The sequence below is a fragment of the Mesoplodon mirus genome, assembly GCF_964341445.2.
Source record: "Mesoplodon mirus genome assembly, chromosome: 6".
In the NCBI taxonomy this organism is placed as follows: Eukaryota; Metazoa; Chordata; class Mammalia; order Artiodactyla; family Ziphiidae; genus Mesoplodon; species Mesoplodon mirus.
This window is the reverse complement of record NC_138982.1, coordinates 69,421,431-69,440,733: the sequence shown is the minus strand read 5'-3', so window position 1 is coordinate 69,440,733 and position 19,303 is coordinate 69,421,431. Positions and strand designations below refer to the sequence as shown.

The following is a 19,303-nucleotide window of genomic DNA, read 5'->3' as shown; positions in this document are numbered from 1 at the left end:
AAAAATAAACTCAAAATGTATTAAAGACCTAAATGTAAAGCCAGACACTCTAAAACTCTTAGAGGAAAACATAGGCAGAACAATCTTTGACATAAATTACAGCAAGATCTTTTTGGACCCACCTCCTAGGGTAATGAAAATAAAAACAAAAATAAAAAAATGGGACCTAATTAATCCGAAAAGCTTTTGCACACCAAAGGAAACCATAAACAAAATGAAAAGACAACCCTCAGTATGGGAGAAAATATTTGCAAATGTAGCCACTGACAAGGGATTAATCTCCAAAATATACAAACAGCTCATGCAGCTCAATATCAAAAAAAAACCCAATCAAAAAATGGGGGGAAGACCTAAATACACATTTCTCCAAAGAAGACATACAGATGGCCAACTAACACATGAAAAGAGCTCAACATCAGTAATTATTAGAGAAATTCAAACCAAAACTACAATGAAGTATCACCTTACACTGGTCAGCATGGCATCATCAAAAAATCTACAAACAACAAATGCTGGAGAGGGTGTGGAGAAAAGGGAACCCTCTTGCACTGTTGGTGGGAATGTAAATTGATACAGCCACTATGGAGCACAGTATGGAGGTTCCTTAGAAAACTAAAAATAGAACTACCATATGACCGGAAAGTACACATATGGTACACATCTGGCAGTCAGTGGAATAAGCTGGGATTCTGAGAAGTCATTTTGTCTGGCTGTACCAACTCTCAGGGGCTTGTCATCTTAACCTGTGCAACAAAGGTCTTTACCTGCTTTGACTATTTTGGGGAGTAAAGTTTTCTTGTTTTTTTGGCTGCACTTCACAGCTTGCGGCATCTTAGTTCCCTGACCAGGAATTGAACCCGGGCCGCTGCAGTGAAAGAGCCAAGTCCCAACCACTGGACTGCCAGGGGATTCCCATGAGTAAACTCTCTATATCTTTCTATATCTATATCTTGTGTAGGCTTTGCACTCTCTTGTGGGGATGCCTCTTTCATCTTCCTAGTTTGAGTCACTATTAAGATATATCTTGTTGGGCCTCCCTGGTGGCGCAGTGGTTAAGAGTCCGCCTGCCGATGCAGGGGATACGGGTTCGTGCCCCGGTCTGGGAGGATCCCATATGCCGCGGAGCGGCTGGGCCCGTGAGCCATGGCCGCTGAGCCTGTGCGTCCGGAGCCTGTGCTCCGCAACGGGAGAGGCCACAACAGTGAGAGGCCCGCGTACAGCAAAAAAAAAAAAAAAAAAAAAAAAAGATATATCTTGTTAATGGCCAGATGATGGATCATTTAAATTGGAGAAACTTCAAAATTGGTAAATTTTTAGAGAGCTCTTATTATATAGTTGTTTACTGGCATCTATAAAAAAAACAAATCAGAAGGTGGAGATATATAGGTATATGTATACATAAAATGGCTAATCAAAAGAACCCCTTTAGTTTAATTTTATTTAATTTTTTTTAAATTTTTGGCTGCATTGGGTCTTCATTGCTGCACGTGGGCTTTCTCTAGTTGTGGTGAGCGGGGGCTCCTCTTCATTGAGGTGTGCAGGCTACTTATTGCAGTGCCTTCTGTTGTTGCAGAGCACGGGCTGTAGGTATGCGGGCTTCAGTAGTTGCAGCATGCAGGCTTCAGTAGTTGTGGCACGTGGGCTCAGCAGTTGTGGCTTGCAGGCTCAGTAGTTGTGGTGCGCAGGTTCTAGAGCACAGGCTCAGTAGTTGTGGCACACGGGCTTAGTTGTTCCGTGGCATGTGGGATCTTCCTGGACCAGGGATCGAACCCTGTCTCCTGCATTGGCAGGCAGATTCTTAACCACTGTGCCACCAGGGAAGTCCCACTCCCTTAGTTTAAAACAAACAAAAAACCAGCTTGGGAAGTCTTATTTTTGGCCTTTGCTTCCCCTCAGTGGCTGGTTGTCTCTGGGTGGAAAAATAAGGGACAAACAAAAATGGATATAGAAAGTGTGAAAGGCTTGTAGAAAGACAGCTCTGAAAAGTTGTTCCATGCATGGTCAGGCTGGGTTTGGATTGAATTTAATTAGGTAAGTGAATTTTGTTGTTCAGGGTGGGCTGGTGCAGGACTGGAGTTTGGTTTTCTCTCTCTGTTAAGAGAACAGAGTTTTCTTGGAATGTTGAACTAAATACTTTTGGTAACAGATTGTGAGTTTCTTTGCCTTCTAAATGATCTGTTATTTGCCTTAAAAATCTTTTACTGTCACTTTGGTTGAGTGAATAACTACTGCTTCACAGTGACCTATGATCCTATTTGACCAAGTGTTTTAAAAACTTGACTTTTTTTTTTTAATAACAAACTTCCCAAATATCAAATTCTAATTAAGATTCTTTTGACTTTCCAGCTAACTTTGGGATGCTTCAAAGGACCCCTGAAACATCCCAATGAGAGATATTAAACTAATTAGGTTTATCTGGCATGTTAAATTATATGGGAAACATTGTCAAATAAGTGTGATAAAACCTTCTTATTTTATGGGTAAATGTCATTAATATAGATATTCCAAAACTTATATGGAATTCCTAAAAATCTGATATGTCCTGATATAATGTTATCAGTTATAATCCTAGTTGTTATCTTAAAATGTCATATGATACAGAAATAACCAAGTTTCTTGTCAGTTACACTGTAAACAGATCTTTAACCATGCCATTTTAAGTCTTTTGCCATTTATAGACAATCACTATTTTACTCTGATGCTTTTATAAAATGAAGATTCTCAAGAGGATTCGTAAAAAAGACTTGACAAATTTGTTTCTGGTAAATTTTAGATCATACCACTAAACTCAGTAAGAAGTTACAAAACCCTACCTGATGACTTCATCCAGATCAACTGGAATTAATTACATGAGACTGAATGAATTGATAAATATGATTTATAATTTTATGACTTTTTTCTGAAATATACTGGCTTTTAATCATTTTTTCCAGAAAATCTTTCCCTTTACGCTAATTTTGATCTACAACAAGCTGATAAAGTGTACCTTTGTAAACAAAGATGAAACATTTACCTTTTTCTCTCTACATGATCCTTCCAGAATTTGGCTTATCCAGCTGGCTCCCCTGTGGGTTTGATGGCTTACTGAGACCAGATTACAACTAGTTATACTAATCATTGTTTTAATTTGTTCTCTTGTTGTTTTCAAATTATTTATGGCTTGTGGCTTTCTCTGCTGTACTTTATTAACATTACAGGTGTATTACTCACATCCCGTCTATTTTATGAGATTATTGTCTCTTGCATTACTCAATGTGTAACCAGGCCTCCAACAAAACTAATGATGGCTAAATGTCTTGAGGCAATCAATCACATATATAACTCTATGTAGAATAACTGTAAGAGTGCAACTGTAGCTATGGGAAGAAGAAACAAGAGAAAACATTTCCTGGATCCCAACAGACTAGTAGAACAGGCAATCCAGAGAATTTTAGATTATCAGCAGGGCCTAATCCAAAAAACTTAGCACATTGAGTGGCCTATCAACAGAATCCTCACCTGATCTAGGAATGAGCTTTCCTAGAGCCATGGGACAAAATTGGTCATGAAATGCCTCCCAAATGTTGGTCAAATTTATGACCAAGAAGAGGCACTGTGGACAAAGAATGTTGCCCTGCCATTTCAGTAAACAAAGGATGTTGCAGGCTTAAAACCCCGAAAGTGCGCCCTGAGGGGAATTCAGGATGGAGAAACACAGGATACTGGCCCTATATATTTAAGATGCTTATCAAAGGAATGATTTACATAAGCCCAGACTCTTGCATCTTCCCATAAATAGAAAAGCACTAAAATCACTAACTTGAGATATTTTTGTGATTAGCAGTAATCTTTTGATGTTGAACTACATGTTGTTTTGTTTTGTTTTTGTTTGTTTTCCAACAAAAACTCCTACATATCCTGGCACCTCCCTTACCTCTTTGGAGTAGTTCCTCAGAGCTATCTGAGAGGCTGTATCCTGGGCTATAGTCCTTAGTAAGTTCATCGAATAAAACATAATTCTCAACTTTTAGGTTGTGCATTTTTTTTTTCAGTTGACAATGGGAAAGGGGATAAAAGAGAATAAACAGCCATCAGAGAGGGGTCTCCACGAAGCAAAGGTAATGAGGATGTTATTCCCTCAGCTTTGTACCTGGAACCAAGTGCATGAATGGGCTTTTAACAAGATAGAAAGTCATTTAAAAAATGTTAAGTCCGAAGTAACTCAGTATGGATATCCCCACCCCATATCTTAAACTTGTGTTTTTGCCCCTCATGCCGTTAGTGTGATCAGATTTGCAGAGTGAGGTAAACTGCTCACTATAGTGGTGTTGAATCTAGAAGCTCCGTACCTGGGACAGCGCCAAAGCCAAACTCTCAAGGTCAGGTGGTCCTCCTCTGTGCTTACAACACGTGTTGTGAGGGCTAGATGGTGCAAAGCCAATCCATTCACTTAAAGACATTTTTTGAAAAGCTAAACAGACATTTTTTAAAGAGCCAAGGCTGCCGCAGGGAAGGTGACAGGCAGGTCTGGCTTTCCTGACGTGAGGAGTGTTCCCAGGAGCGGATCGTGGGGCTCTGCTGCTCCCATCCTCACGCTGCCAAAACAGCCCACATGCCAAACAGATTAGGAAGTTCACATCCCTCTCCAAGCGCAGCCAGGGGCACAGCACCTTGCTCTAATCTTTTCCAGAATAAAGCTTTTTATGTAAAGAAAAAGTTGGCAAACAAAGCAAATTACTATATGGCTGTATAACCTGAAGGAATGAATTAGTAGCTCTTTGCTACAGATTTCTTTTTAATTACGTGTAAAAGAGGACTTATGTACTGTAGCCTAGAACTAAATGCTTTACAGTCACGGAACACCAATGATGTGGTTTATGTTCTAGCCTGTTTTTTTGTGTGTTTGGTGTAGGTTCCTTGGTTTTTGTCCCCAAAGGCCATGAGGAATTTGTCCCCAAAGGCCATGAGGAAGGGTAGCCCCAGGCAGCCACCCTACCTCAGGACAGGCTCTTTAGGAGAGTGACCAGCACTTTGATTTGGGGCTTCCCTGCAATCAGTTGGGAGGGAAACAGGCCACTTTTAAAGTCCTGTTTAAGAAAGTGTACCACAGAATGCCTTCATAGGACAAACTCATCTCACTAGATTTTTTTAGGGGGGGGTAAAAAAAATGTTCCTCAAATCCCTATCTAATCAATGTCAAGCATTTATTCAGCACTTGTATATAAAGCATTCTGCTAGCCACTGGGTAGAATCATGATAAAAACTATAATATATGTTATATATATATATATTGAGCTCTCACTACATGCTTCATGTGGTTTAACACAGTGCCCAGGAACTACTTATCACAGCACAAGAGTCCTCTGAGGTAAATACTGATCTTATCCCCATTTTAAAGATGAAGAAACTGAGGCACTTGCCCAAAGTTAAGGAATTGTCCAAAGTCACAGAGGCAGTAAGTAGTGAAGCCTGGCTCCAGACCCCTGCTCTCCCCTTATACAGCACAGAGGTCATACAAAGAGACCCAGTCAATCCCTTTAAGAGAGGGCGGAAAGAAAGCTGCCTGGTGTGTGTGTGGGAAGTGTGAGTGTGTGTGCGGGCGTGAAGTGTGAGAGAGGGAGGGGGAGAGAGAGAGGAATTGAGAGAGTTGGACTGTGCTTAAAACCACAGTTCCTGTAGACAAGACCACGCAGACCTTCTGGAAGGGAGACAGCCAGGCAGGGAGTGGAGTGTGTATCCATTTCCTAGGGTGGCCATAACAAAGTACCGTAAACTGGGTACCTTAACACAACAGAAATCGATTCTTTCACAGTTCTGAAGGCCAAAATTAAGGTGTTGTCATGGCTGGCCTCCCTCTGAGGCTCTGGATAGAATCCCTCCTTTCCTCTTCCGAGCTTCTGGTGGCAGCCGTCAATCCTTGCCTTCCTTGGCTTGGAGCTGTATCACTCCAGTCTCTGCCTCTGTCTTTAAATGGCATTCATCTCTCTGTATCTTCACATGACCTTCTTATAAGGACATCAGTCATTGGATTTAGGGTGCATGCTAACCCAGTATAGCCTTATCTTAACTTGATTACATTTGCAAAGGCTCTATTTCCAAGTAAGGTCATAATCACAGGTACAGGGGGTTAAAACTTCAATGTATCTTTTTTTTTTCTTTCTTTTTTTTTGCGGTATGCGGGCCTCTCACTGTTGTGGCTTCTCTCGTTGCGGAGCACAGGGTCCAGACACGCAGGCTCAGCGGCCATGGCTCACGGGCCCAGCCGCTCCGTGGCATGTGGGATCCCCCCGGACCGGGGCACGAACCCGTGTCCCCTGCCTCGGCAGGCGGACTCTCAACCACTGCGCCACCAGGGAAGCCCAATGTATCTTTTTTGAGGACACAACAATCCACAACAGTATGGAAGTGACGATCATCTGAGACTCTGAAAGGAGTCCCTGGATGCACTCCTTCAGGCAGGGTTTAAGTGGGAGCTTGAGCCAGTGCAGCGCAGGAGGGGGAATCTCCAGGAGAACTAGGCTGGAGACAACTGGGGAGAGAGAGGGCAAGGACACTCAGGAAGACAGGTGAGCAGCCAGGCTGGGGAGATTAGCAAGTTAATAGTGGGCATACTTGGAGTGGAGGTTACCATGGTGGATGGGGCCAGATTAAAGAAGGTCTCTTAAGGGACTTTATTCCAGAGCCATGGGTCTCAAACTTGAGCTGGAACAGAATCTCCTGGAGGGCTTGCTAAATAAGACACAGTGTGATGGCTCCACCCCAAGTTTTGATTCAGTAAACCTGGGCTGGGGCCTGAGACCCTGCATTTTCACAAGTTCTAGGGGATGCTGATGCTGCTACTGCTCGTCCTGGGACCACACTTTGAGAACTTCTCTCTAGACACTGAGTGGAACCACTGAAGTTCGGGGGGGGGACAGGAAGTAACAAGTAGCTCCAGTGACTGTCACTAGAAGACAGATGAGGAGATTAAGGACATGACAATTAATTCTCTCCAAAGGTTTGAGGGTATCATGAAACTAAATGAAACGGAGGAATGTTATCTCAAAGTTTGGTCCACCTGGAGTCTTTGGCAAATCAGGTCACGATGATTTAGGAAGTTCATGGGACAGATCGACCTTCTGCTTCAGGGGGTGCAGCTGATAAAACCCCGTGGCAACATGGCACGTGCTGTTTTTCAAGCAGGAACATGTGGAGAAGGCAGTCTGGCTTTAAATCATTTTTGAAGAAAATTCACTCCTTCCTTCCTGCTACATGGATAACGACTTGGCCATGTAATGCCATTTATATCCAGGAAGTTAAAAATTACATGTTCTAATAGCAACTCTACTAAGCCATGTCTCATTTTCAGTAAAAAGCTATTTTCTGTAAAACACAAAGCTTTTGTTTTCACGTCAGTAGATCAGAGATGTCTCCTCTAGCACGTGTCCGACTATCTTCATATTAGATACTATACAACACTTGCTTGTTTAAAGTCAAGTCATTGAAATACTGGGTGTGAGTACTGGACATAAAACTGAGGAACTTGATAAGGGATGGAGAATAGGTATTTATTATTCTAAGAGCACATTTTAAAAACCTAACACCCCCTTTAAACTCACTCAAAAAACACAACAAAAACCTAGGGCAAATGTAAGAGCAGGGACGGTACCCAGAGAAATCTTGCTGTCGGATGCCCCAGGGGTCACGAAAACACCGCGACTCTGGGAATTTCCAAAGATAAGACTCTGCCCAAAGCTCATCTACAGAAAGAAAACCTTTGGGAATTCCCTGGCAGTCCAGTGGACTCTGTGCTTCCACTGCAAGGGGTGTGGGTTTGACCCCTGGTTGGGGAACTAAGATCCCACATGCCCTGCAGTGCAAAAAAAAAAAAGAAAAAGAAAAAGAAAGTCCTATGCTTTGGGGGGAGCCTGTCTCTTGCTTTTTCTCTCTGCCACTGGTTCCTAGGCATGGTTCCTTCATGTGACCTTAGAGCCGGTGGTGACAGCCTTAAACTTCATGTTTCCACATTGAGGGGGTGGGCAGTGGGGACAGACCAGCTGTCAAGAGCTCGAATGGTGATGCTAATCTCCCCTCGGGCACACAGTGGGCCTCACTGGCCTAACAGACTCAGCTTGTAAATGTCCCCTCCAGCCTTCACATTTGGTAAGAAAACATAAATGTCATGCCATTCCAGGAAAAGCAAACTTCTTCATTTTATAAGGTTAGCTTTATGAGTCAGGCTTAGCTGGAGACAAGTAAACAACTCATCTGTGGACAAAAATTGCTATGCTGCTCTTATGTTCTGGACAGAGAGAACATCAGCATATTACATTAGACCCTGGAATTATCTCATTGCATTTTCCTTCTCTCGGGCAATGCCAGATAAGGCGATTGCAGTTTACGGAACAAAAGTCAATGACCTCCAGATCAGGCCCCATCCTGTGGGGTCCAAGGAGATCTTTGCACTGGACACTTCATTAGGCTAAGGAGTAGTGGAGAGAAAGAGACAGAATACTGCGTGTTAATCTGTTTGGCCAACTCTGAGTACGAGTTCTTGACCCTTCTTCCAAAGGAGCCAGGGTAGAAGTGGCCAGAGGCAGTGTTCCCCTCCGCTTCCCTTCTAGCTCAAGGTGAGGCTCAGAAAATTAGAAAAGGCTGGTTGTAAGAGATTTGAGGTATTCGATCTCCCTCCTTCTGTAGGAGGGCTGGGAATGGGTCGGGGCCTGGCCCAGCCTCCTGTTCCTGATGCCCAGTGGTCCCAGCACCCTTCCAGCTACCTTTGTTTTCATCTAATATTTAATATTTGTCTTTAGCAGGTCCCTATGCTAGGACAGTGGAGATAAAGAGAAGGGAGGCCTTCCATCCTGTGGAAGCAGACACACAGGCAGGGCAAGAGAACAAAGCAGCCTACAGTCAAGTACCAACACGGGGTGTGGAGGGTGAGCGTGTCTGGGGGTAAGGAGGTTACCAAGGCTGCAGAGATCAGCCAGGGCTGCCATCTCTTGGGTAGAGTCACATGTTCGGCAGTGTGGTAAATACTTGCATGAGCTCACAGCCCCCCGGAAGCTGAGTGTGGTAGGCTGAGTAATAGCCCCCAGAGATGTCCACATCCTAATCTCTGGAATCTGTGAACATGTTTACAAGGCAAAGGGGATTTGGCCAATATGATCGGGTTAAGGATCTTGAGTTGCACAGAGTATCCTGGATTATCCAGGTGGGCCCAGTGTACTTACATGGGTCCTTATAAGGGAGAGTAACGTTATATTCAGGAGATGCTACCTGCTGGCTGTGAAGATGGAAGAAGAGCACAAGCCAAGGAGTGCGGACGGCCTTTAGAAGCTGGAAAAGGCAAGGAAATGGATTCTCCCCTAGAATCTTCTGAAAGAATGCAGCCCTTTCAACACCTTAATCTTAGCCCAGTGAGACCTATTTCAGACTCCTGGCCTCCGGAATTGTAAGAGAATAAATTTGTGGGAGTTCTTTTTTTTTTTTTTCTACAAAGTCTGTGGTCATTTGTTACAGCAGTGACACTAATACAGATACAAAATGACCTGTGATCCTCCACATAGTGTCCTGTGTTGGCGCCTCCTCTTGGGGCCATTGTGGATTCATACACATCTCGTACACAGCTATGGTACGAGACTCTTTCATAACTCGACTTTACTGGCTAGAGGCATCTTGGGCGATCCTAAGAAGTAACCCAGAGTGGGGAACTGCTTTGGCTACTGTGGGACCAGCTCTGTGCAAACCTCTTCAACTGAGGAGCCGTCACAAAGGCAAATAAATACCACGGCTACGAAAGTGTGAATAAGTCTCTAGGGTGATTCATGCTGATGAATTGAGATCAAGGGTCAGGTTGGATCTGGGAGACTGTGTGTGTGCATGTGTGTGTGTACCTGTGTGTGGATTTAACATTCCTTGTCTCATTAAGATTAGTCATTTTAGGGCTATTGACATTCCGTTTGCAGCAGAACCACTGAGGCCGTTCAAGGAGGAGTGTGCAGCCAAGCCACACTCCTGATGGTTAAATTCACAACCCACCAACGGTGGCCTTTATTTGGGATCACTACTAAGGTTCCATGATCACACGCACCCTTGGCTATGACTCCCCGTGTGGCAAGACAAGTGGAAATCCTGTGGGCTGGTAAAAAAAAAAAAAAAAAAAAAAAAGTTTGCGGTTCAAAAACAACTTCTTACAAGCTGGTTAAAAGCGTTAGCTCATCCACGTGCAGCTGGCTTGAGCGACTGCGGGACACGCGCCAGGAAGGCCAAGGCCTAAGTTTACCCTCAGGGCCAGTAGCCTTTCCCACCCTATGCTGGACCCAGACTCTGCAATCAGAGCCTGCAGACCAGGTGGGCGCCGCGGTGGGAGGTGGGCGGAGCCATTGGGGGCACCTGTGCCATTTCGGGCACCTGTGCCATTTCAGCAGTGGCAGGGCGGGCGTGGGCCTCGATTCTGTGCTTTCAGGATTGTTACGTTTCATCCTGACGGCAGAGGGCGCTGAGGAGCGCCACCTGCATCCTGCCGATAGCCACCCCCAACTGTTCTTTCATGAGGGCTGTAAAAGCACTTAGGAGCCTTGCTAGCGTGAAAGCAGAGATTCTTTCACTTAAGGGTTTTATTATTTATCTTTCCCCTCCATATTCATTGCGGCCTTCTTCGGTCTCCAGTTTTCATTTCTATGGTCTGCTTGATGTATTGCTTTCCTATTGTGAACCATCACCTCTAAATTACTGACATTAATGGAGAGAAGTCTTCAAGGAGAGCAGTAATTAGATGAATTGTGCTGCATTAAAGTGCTTCATAGATTGAAAAGGGATAAAAGAAGAAGCTTTTTCTTAGTTGACTAGGCGCTCTCCCAGCTGCCTTGTGGCTCAGCAGACCGGCTCTGTTCAGCCTTCAGACACACCTGAGAGCGCGGTGGTGGGGAACAGCAGCCCAGCCCACCGGCGCTGGGACGGCCGGATGCTCACCAGAAGTCAGCTGTTTTGCTCCCAAACTTACCCATGCCAGGTGTACTCGTTAACTAGCTGCATAATTAAATGTTCTGGTGAAGAGGAGGCACAAAAAAAGATGTCATGTCCACAAAATCCAAGTTAAATGCACTAGAAAGGATTGATGAAATCAAGTCTCTAAAACTCTTGCTGGTAAATTGGTTATGGGTGAGTCATAGTTAGGCAAGAAAAGTCAGAAAAAGTAAAAGGAGAGGATCGTGAACCGTTTTCTTTGCAAATGCTCCCTCCACCGTAAGTAAACAAAAATGGAAATCACAGATGCCCATTATGGGTGTGTCTTCTTGCTAGAAAGACTGCAAGGAGTGCCAAATAACGGCCTTCGCCCTACACAGAAAGACAGATGATAGTTTTATATTTACTGATTTTAATTTAAATTGAAGCAGTTAAGGTTTGGGCATAACTCCCTCCTGCCCCACCTTTGGTCAATTGTTTCAATTATTGATGTTTCCAACTACTGCTCCTGTCCTGGTCCTTGTGAGCAATCCCCAAGCAACGGCTGATTTCAAATGGGTTGCCTTTCTCCTGAAGTCTGTGCACACAAAGATCTCGCCAGTCTCTCTAAATACCAGGGAAGGGCTGGCCTCTCACCGGCTGCTCGGGGCAGGGGCCAGTTGTCGTAGGACTTACGATTGATCAGAGGATACTTGCCTCAGTGTAAGAGACAGTCCCAGATCGTCGGGAGCAGGGCTGATCTAGGATACCCTGGGTAGCATAGGAGCTCTCAACACCACCCCTCCACGCTCTGGGTCCTAAGGCATCAGAAAAATAGGAGCCTCCTGGTCGTGGAAGGGTAGTGTATGGTCAGGAAAGAGATGTCATCAGACAAGGGCAATGAGGGAACACAAGTCATGGTCTGTGATCTCTCCTTACAATTAGTAAACAAAACAAAACAAAACAATGCTCGCAAGCTCACTAGCTAGCTCTGATTTCTTCTCAATATTTCCTTTCATTTACTACCACAGCTATTACTGCGTTTTACCACTAGATGGCAACAGTGTTCCTAAAATGAGGGTTTGTTGAAGAACCGAAAATCACTTAGAATCAAGGAATTTCAGAGCTGGAAGAGGTCTTAAGAATCATTTGGTTCACTGGCTTTCAAAATGTTTTCAGCTGAAAGACATAGCAAGAACTGCATGCTTCATAATGACCCAGTTCATACATATATGTTTGCAACATTTTGAGGCACTACTTACCCTGTTCTTCTGCAATGCACTCTAAACAGTTTGTATTCCAAACTATTTAAAACAAAACAAACAAACAAAAAACTGCAACCACTAAATAGATTTCATAACCCAATAGTGTGCCATTAGTTTGAAAAACCCTGACTCGGTCCCGGCCTCTCATCTGTAATACAAAGGGATGCACTGACCCCGAGGATGGAGAAGGATGCTGTCAGCTACACTTCTCTTGCCCACCCAGCCACCTGCTAACTCCGGGTCAGTCCTAGAGGAATGACAGATATTGTCCAGCAACTCAGTGCTCACTCTAATAATGCACTGATTGGATAAAGAGTTTTGAGGGTCTATCATTTTCCACCTCTTGTCAATGCTACCACTGCTCTTGTAATTGAAGCAGAAATTCCTTGCATTGAAGGCTCCTTGCAGGTGGTGTCTGTTCTCCTCATTCAAGCAGTTTCAATCAATCAAGCAATTTCACTGAATTCCAAGAAGAAACTGAAACCACTTTAGTCTCTAGAGTCTTGGCCCTGAAAATCACTAAGTTCTCTTCCTTGCCTCCTTGATGTTAAAATATTTATAATCACTTTGGGAGGAAATGTAAAGGTAAACCAGATGATCGAGGAAGGTACCTTTTCTTAGGGTCAATGTCCTGAATTCTTCTACTTCTTAACTCCTCATCCCTCTCAGGCATACCTGCCTCTAATTTATTGATTATCCCCCCCAGCTTTTTTGGGCCAAAAAAGATCCCTTTAAAATTCAGGATTATATTATTACAGACAAAAATAGTAACTGAGCTCTCTGTGGATAGGACAGGAAGTTTTTCTTAACTCACTTGGATTTAGTTTATTTTATGAAAGATGCCAAGTATTTTATTTTTTCAATAAGGGGTTAACTAAATGCATGAAAATGCAAATTATTTTATCATTTAATTCTTTTTATGGTCTTAGAAGGAAGAAAAAAAAATTCCTGGGACCTGAAAAATTCCTGGTGCACTTTAGAAATCTGAGCTTGGAATCCTTCCCACTGATAACCAGGGAGGAAATATGCAGGGGGGCCCCTCTTTGGGCTCTGGGAGGTGGCGACTCCCTTACTTTGATAGAAAGTTCTCAAGCTCTTTTCCCTCACTTCTCTGTTGGGGTGGTAAACTGAACTTTTTCCTCCCTGACACAGCAAGATCTGTTAGAACAGGTGACAAGCACAGGTTGCCTTTTTTTAGGAAAAATTTTTTTTTTTTTTTGGTGTATGTGGGCCTCTCACTGTTGTGGCCTCTCCCGTTGCGGAGCACAGGCTCCGGACGCGCAGGCTCAGCGGCCATGGCTCACGGGCCCAGCCGCTCCGCGGCATGTGGGATCTTCCCGGACTGGGGCACGAACCCGTGTCCCCTGCATCGGCAGGCGGACTCTCAACCACTGCGCCACCAGGGAAGCCCTAGGAAAAATTTTATTTCACCATTCAATACATCTAGACAAGCTGGGTGTAGGGTTAAGTCTTTGAAGAACCAAGGCCGAACTTCCAAATGGCTTTCTCACACCCTTAACACCACGTCTAGAACAGTCTTAAAGAAAAATCCTACAGCCACTCTTTAAAATTCTATTTACACTCTTTACTAAACTCTAGATTCCTTAAGGCTGAATCTACAGGCTTCGTGGAATATTGGAGGATTACTGGAAAAAACATCATCACTTTTGGGACAGACTAAGTGTAGTTCTGTAACTTTCTTAATCTTCTACTTGATGAAGAAAGCAACGTAGCTTCACAGACACAAAATGGTACCTACAGCCTGTGCCTTGAAATCAGCAACCAAACGAGCTCCCACGTTCTTATTCACTCCGTTCACAAAGAAAACAGCCCTGGTTCACTCACTCCCATTAGATTAAAGCAGACGCCAGGATTACGAAGGTTCTTGCCCAGGCCAACGCGTAAATTGCAATATTATCCCGAAGCCCTTGCAAGATGCCCTGCAATTAACCAGGGAACGTCAGCGGTTCGGCCTGGGAACTGGCTTAGATTTTGGAAATCCCGCCCAGAACTAATGCTCGGTGACCACCCCATAGCAACCAACTCTGGGTAGTCGCAGAAAAGATCAAGCCTTGCCTTTTGGGCCTGTTCCTCAGTTTCCCCATGTACCTCTTTCCCAAGTATGGGAGCTGCCCTGTAAAAAATCTTTATGGCCTCATAAATGCCAGAAAGAACGAGCCAGCTTTCTGCGGACTCCGCGCACTGACGGGCCTTTCCACGCCTAAACAGTTCCCGGCGCCGAGGAGCGAGCCGGGATCCCCGCAGGCGCCTGGCGCATCAGTCTCCCTAGCGGATCCGCCGCCGGGCGCACAGGCGCGCGTACCCAGGCGTCACCACCCACGCGGCTCGCGGCCGGTCCCCGCGCGCACCCACTGTGTCGCTCTGGTACTCACCCACGCGCGGCCCTCCTGAACCTCAGCCAGCACTCGAAGGACGCTGGGCGAGCCCGCGCGGAAGTTGAAGAAGTGCAGCGCCGCGCGCGCCGCCTGCGACAGGAGCCCGCGTGGGAGCTCCGCGTCCTGACGCCACCCGGAGTGCTCGGGCTCCCCGGACCCCGCGGGCGCCGCCGCCGCCCCCTGGAGGGCGAGCAGCAGGAGCAGCGCGAGCAGCGGGGCGGCGGGGTACCGGTCCCCCGGTCGGGGCGCGGGAAGCGGTTGCCGGCGGAGCTGCATGGGCGTGGGCTGGCGCGACGCTCGACGGGTTGGGGCTTCGAGCGGGCTGCGCCGGCGCTCGAGTCAATAAAGCCGCGCGGGCCCCTCCCCTCCGCCCCCGGGGCGGCCGGCTGGAAGGAGTCCGGGCCCCGCTCGGCCGCACCCTCTCGGCGCTTCCCGCAGCCCATGGGCCCCTCCGCCCCGCCCCACTCCGCTTGGGCTCCCGCTGCCCCGGCTCCGCACGCGGCGGCGCCTCCGCGGCGCGGGGCCCTGCTATCTGGCTGGGGCCGCGCGGGCAGGGGGACGAGGGGAGCAGTGGAGACTCCTCCCCCAAGGGAGAGTGGCCGGGTTGGCGCCACCCCGCGCCCCCAACCCAGCTTGGGGACCTGGTTTCTCTCCCCGGAGGCTGCTGTGATTTCGAAGCCCTTAGGGTTTCAGAGCAAACCTGCTTCAGTTCTCCAAGGCTTGGAGCTCATTTCCCAGAAGATGAAATTGGAAACAGGTGGAGAAGGGGGCGGGACGCAGCCGGCATTGTTGGGGGTCCTTATAGCACAATGACCTTGGAAGTGGGACAGGTCGCCAGAGAACTGGGGCTGGAGAGGAGGCTGCCGTGGTCAGCAGGGCAGAGCCAGATAAGGCCCCAGAGGCCCCAGTGGACTTAGAAACATTGATAACCCTGGTGCGGCACAGATGGGCGTGGAAGCCAGATTCCAGGGAAGTGAGGCATGGATTGGGCGGTAGGGCAGTGGAAGCAGTGAGGGTTGACGACTCTTTTTAGACACGTGGCAGTGAAGGGGTGAGATGGCCATTGTTTTTAGGCCACAGAGAGAAAACCCAGGAGAACCAAGAAGTAGATGCACTCCCCTCATCCTTTTTCCCACCTCTCTTTATTTTGTTCAGGGGTCCACCTCTCCCCAACACCCGCTGACCCCAGCCCCACTGTGGAGCTAAAGGAAGTCCCTTCTCCTTGCCAGTGACTGGTTGAGGCCCCGCATGTGCGATTCTGGATGAGATATGCCGGGGGAAACCTGGGTAGGGGGGTGATGCGATGGGGTCACCATCTCTGAAAACATCCTCCCTCCCCCACTTCTTCCTCTGGATATTGTCCATCTCTTGTCTGTCTTTTCTTCTACAGAAATTTATGGAACACATACTCTGCTAGGCCCTGGGGGAGGTGAAGAGAGGGTAATCAGATAAGCATCTCCGTACTCCTGGAGCACACCTTCTGGGCAAGGGGAGCCCAGACAATCAGAGAGGCAAAGGAATGAACCCTCTGTTGGTTGCAGTTACATGCTGGAGAAAACTTAAGCCTGAAAGGGGATGGGGAGTTGGTTGTAATTTTACATAGTGTGAACAAGGCAGGCCTCACTGGGAAGGTGATACTTAGGACCTGAAGGAGATGAGGGAGCCAGATGGACATGTATGGGAAGAGCACTGTAGGTGGAGGGAACAGCAAGTGCAGAGGCCCTGAGGCAGGAGTCCACCGGCATGTTTGAAGAAGAGCAAGCAAGTGCAGCTGGAGGGAGAGGACAAGGAGGAAAGTATCAGGATGCGAAGTCTGAGGGATAATGGAGAGGGAGACGAGCACGCAGGACTTGGTAGGCCCTTGTTGTGTCTGGGTGTGCCGTGTGGAAGTATACCCCCTTTTTTTTTTTTTTTTTTTGCGGTACGTGGGCCTCTCACTGCTGTGGCCTCTCCCATTGCGGAGCACAGGCTCCAGACGCGCAGGCTCAGCGGCCATGGCTCACGGGCCCAGCCGCTCCGCGGCATGTGGGATCCTCCTGGACCGGGGCACGAACCCGTGTCCCCTGCATCGGCAGGTGGACTCCGTATGCTCCTATCTTGCTAACAGCCTGGGGATGAAGCCCATCTGAAGAATGGCTGAGCAGAGAGAGGGGAGGAGACCGGGTTCCTGATGACATTGTTGAGCACCCAAATCAGCTGATCCTGGAGCTTATTTATTATGTTCCTTGAAGCTGGAGGTTCTGTTTCTTGCCTTCAGAGGCAGTCTAATGCAGATAATTATCTTCCCAGACCTCAGTCATCTTCCCCTCCAAGGGGTAATAGTAGTAGGTTTCTTGAGAATTATCACCTCTAGGTCTTATAAAGACTAAGTATTCCTTACTTTATTTCAGTGTTTCAGCCCCAGTGGGTGTTGGGCTGCTTTCAGCTGCAAACAACAGGAAAACTGATTAACGTTGTGGACTCTGCAGTGGTGTGGAGTGGGAGGTCTCGGGGATGGTTTGAAGGGTTCAGGCTCTCTCCGTCCTTCTACACAGCTCTCCTCAGCTGTTTGGCTTTTTGTCCATAGACTGACCAGTAGTTCCATAATTATAGAATGGCTGTCACAGCTCCAGACACCACATCGTCACATGCTGCAACCAAAGGCAGGTAGCACAGAGTAGGCTGCCAGGGTAGCAAGAGAGCTCTACATCGTGCACCTGTTTTGGTTTTTGTTTTGTTTTTTCATCAGAGAAGAAAAATTTTTTTTCTGGAACCTCTTCCCCCCACCTTTCTCCTCACCCGACCTTCCGATACATCTCGTTGGCCAGAACTGGGTCACACTAGCAAACCCTAGCTGCAAGGGAGGCTGGAAAAGCAAGCATCTGCCTTTTTTCAGCCTGTATCATAGTGGTCTGGTCTATAAGTTAGGATTTAGGCTTGGCCACATAGGACGAAGAAAACAAATGACATTGGCTTAAACAGGAGAGAAACTTCTCTCTCACATAAAAGAAGTTGTAGGCAATCTGTGGTTAGTTTTGGCAGGTCCATGACATTGTTAGGGGCCCAGGGTTTTTCCAGATCTTTGCTCCCACATCTGAGGGTGTGCCCCCATCCTCAGAGTACAGGACAAGCTCTAGCCATCAGCAAGAGTGCCCTTTTACAGGCTTCTGAGAAGTCCTATAGGGCACTTCTGCTTATATCTCATTGGCAAGAACTCAGTCATAGCCTTAGTTGAAAAGGAGGCTGGGAAATGTAGCCTTGTTTTGGAGAAGTTGCATGCCAGAATAAAAAAAAAAGAAAAATCAGGATTTTGTTAACTAAGGAAGAAGACTTTGTTTTACATTGCCTTTAGAGCCTGCTCCTGGGGCACCCAAGGATTATGTGAGAGTGGTTTATGAAGGAAACACTCCCAGGAGAAAGCAGTAAGGACCTAGAAAAAGGGTAGCAAGCAAGGATCTCAGACAAAGTTACAAGAAGGGTAACTTCACCTGGTCAGCAGAGGAGCTCCGGAATATGAATTCCTCCCCCCGCAGGGGATCTGGGCTTCCATATCTATGCCTGTGGGTTATTGGCTAAGGGCCACTCTGGTTAACATAATCCAGGCACTCAGGTCCTCTATGTGGGTACAAAGGGGCAGCTGTACAGGACAGCCCTCCTGAGAAGTGTCGCGGGTACCTCAGATTGGAAGCAAAACCACACTCAGTGGTAGGGGAAGAATCAGGGAAAGGGATGCCGGGGATCTGGGCAGAGCCCCAGCCGGGTCCCTGCAGGGAGAGTGGATAGAAGCAGGCAAGTAGGAATCTGTCACCGAGGCCGGGAGGGGAGCGTGGGAATGGCTGATGGCAGTGTCAGTGCTTATGAGATGGTGAGTCACGGAGAGTCACATGGAAGACACAAGAAGAAAGACACAGAAAGGGCCAGGGGAACAAGTGTGGCTGCCTGAGTGCAGAGGACCCTTACGAGGCCAGCTGTTTTTAATAGTGGTAATGACTACACTTGGGGCAGATTGATGTTGATCAGAAACACACATTTTAAAAGCTTTTAATTAACAGCATTCATTTTATTAACAGATTTTCTGGAACACAGGAGAACACTTCCTTCCTTGAGAACTGTGTTTGTCCTTTGTCCATTTATCTGTGGGGTTGTTGGATTTCTAACTGATTTGTAGAAGTTCTTTAAATACTAAGGAAATCAGGCCTAGGTCATAGGTATCACTAATCTTTTTTTTCTCAGTTCCTACACAGTGTGTGTGTGTGTGTGTGTGTGTGTGTGTGTATTGTTCCTCCTTGTCAGATAGCGTGTGCACGGGCGATGCTGTTAACTGCACACCATGTTCTCCAAAGGGCCTGTCCTCTTGGGTCACATGTACCACCTCCCACCCCCCTCTTTCCTTCTTGGCATTGCAGGAGGACTGCCCTACAGGCAGGGCGGAAAGTCTTAGTCAGCAGGGTCTTGCCGCCCCCGCCAAGAGTGTCCCATATGCCATTTCCTAGTTCCTTAGCCATTGCTCAAGTGATTGTGAGCATTTTTTTTTTTTTGCGGTACGCGGGCCTCTCACTGCTGTGGCCTCTCCCGTTGCGGAGCACAGGCTCCGGACGCGCAGGCTCAGCGGCCATGGCTCACGGGCCCAGCCACTCCGCGGCATGTGGGATCCCCCCGGACCGGGGCACGACCCTGTGTCCCCTGCATCGGCAGGCGGACTCTCAACCACTGCGCCACCAGGGAAGCCCGATTGTGAGCATTTTTATATGGAGAATT

General features: G+C 47.0%; 1 protein-coding gene across 1 annotated transcript in view; it reads right to left on the bottom strand.

The window, feature by feature from the left end:
• Positions 1 to 14,901, bottom strand: part of RARRES1 (retinoic acid receptor responder 1) — a 40,266-nt gene extending 25,365 nt beyond the window's left edge. The window contains exon 1 of the mRNA XM_082626064.1: positions 14,564 to 14,901. Coding sequence (XP_082482190.1) covers positions 14,564 to 14,842 — 279 coding nt within the window. The 5' untranslated portion in view covers positions 14,843 to 14,901. The remainder of the gene's footprint in view (positions 1 to 14,563) is intronic.
• Positions 14,902 to 19,303: the final 4,402 nt, after the last annotated feature.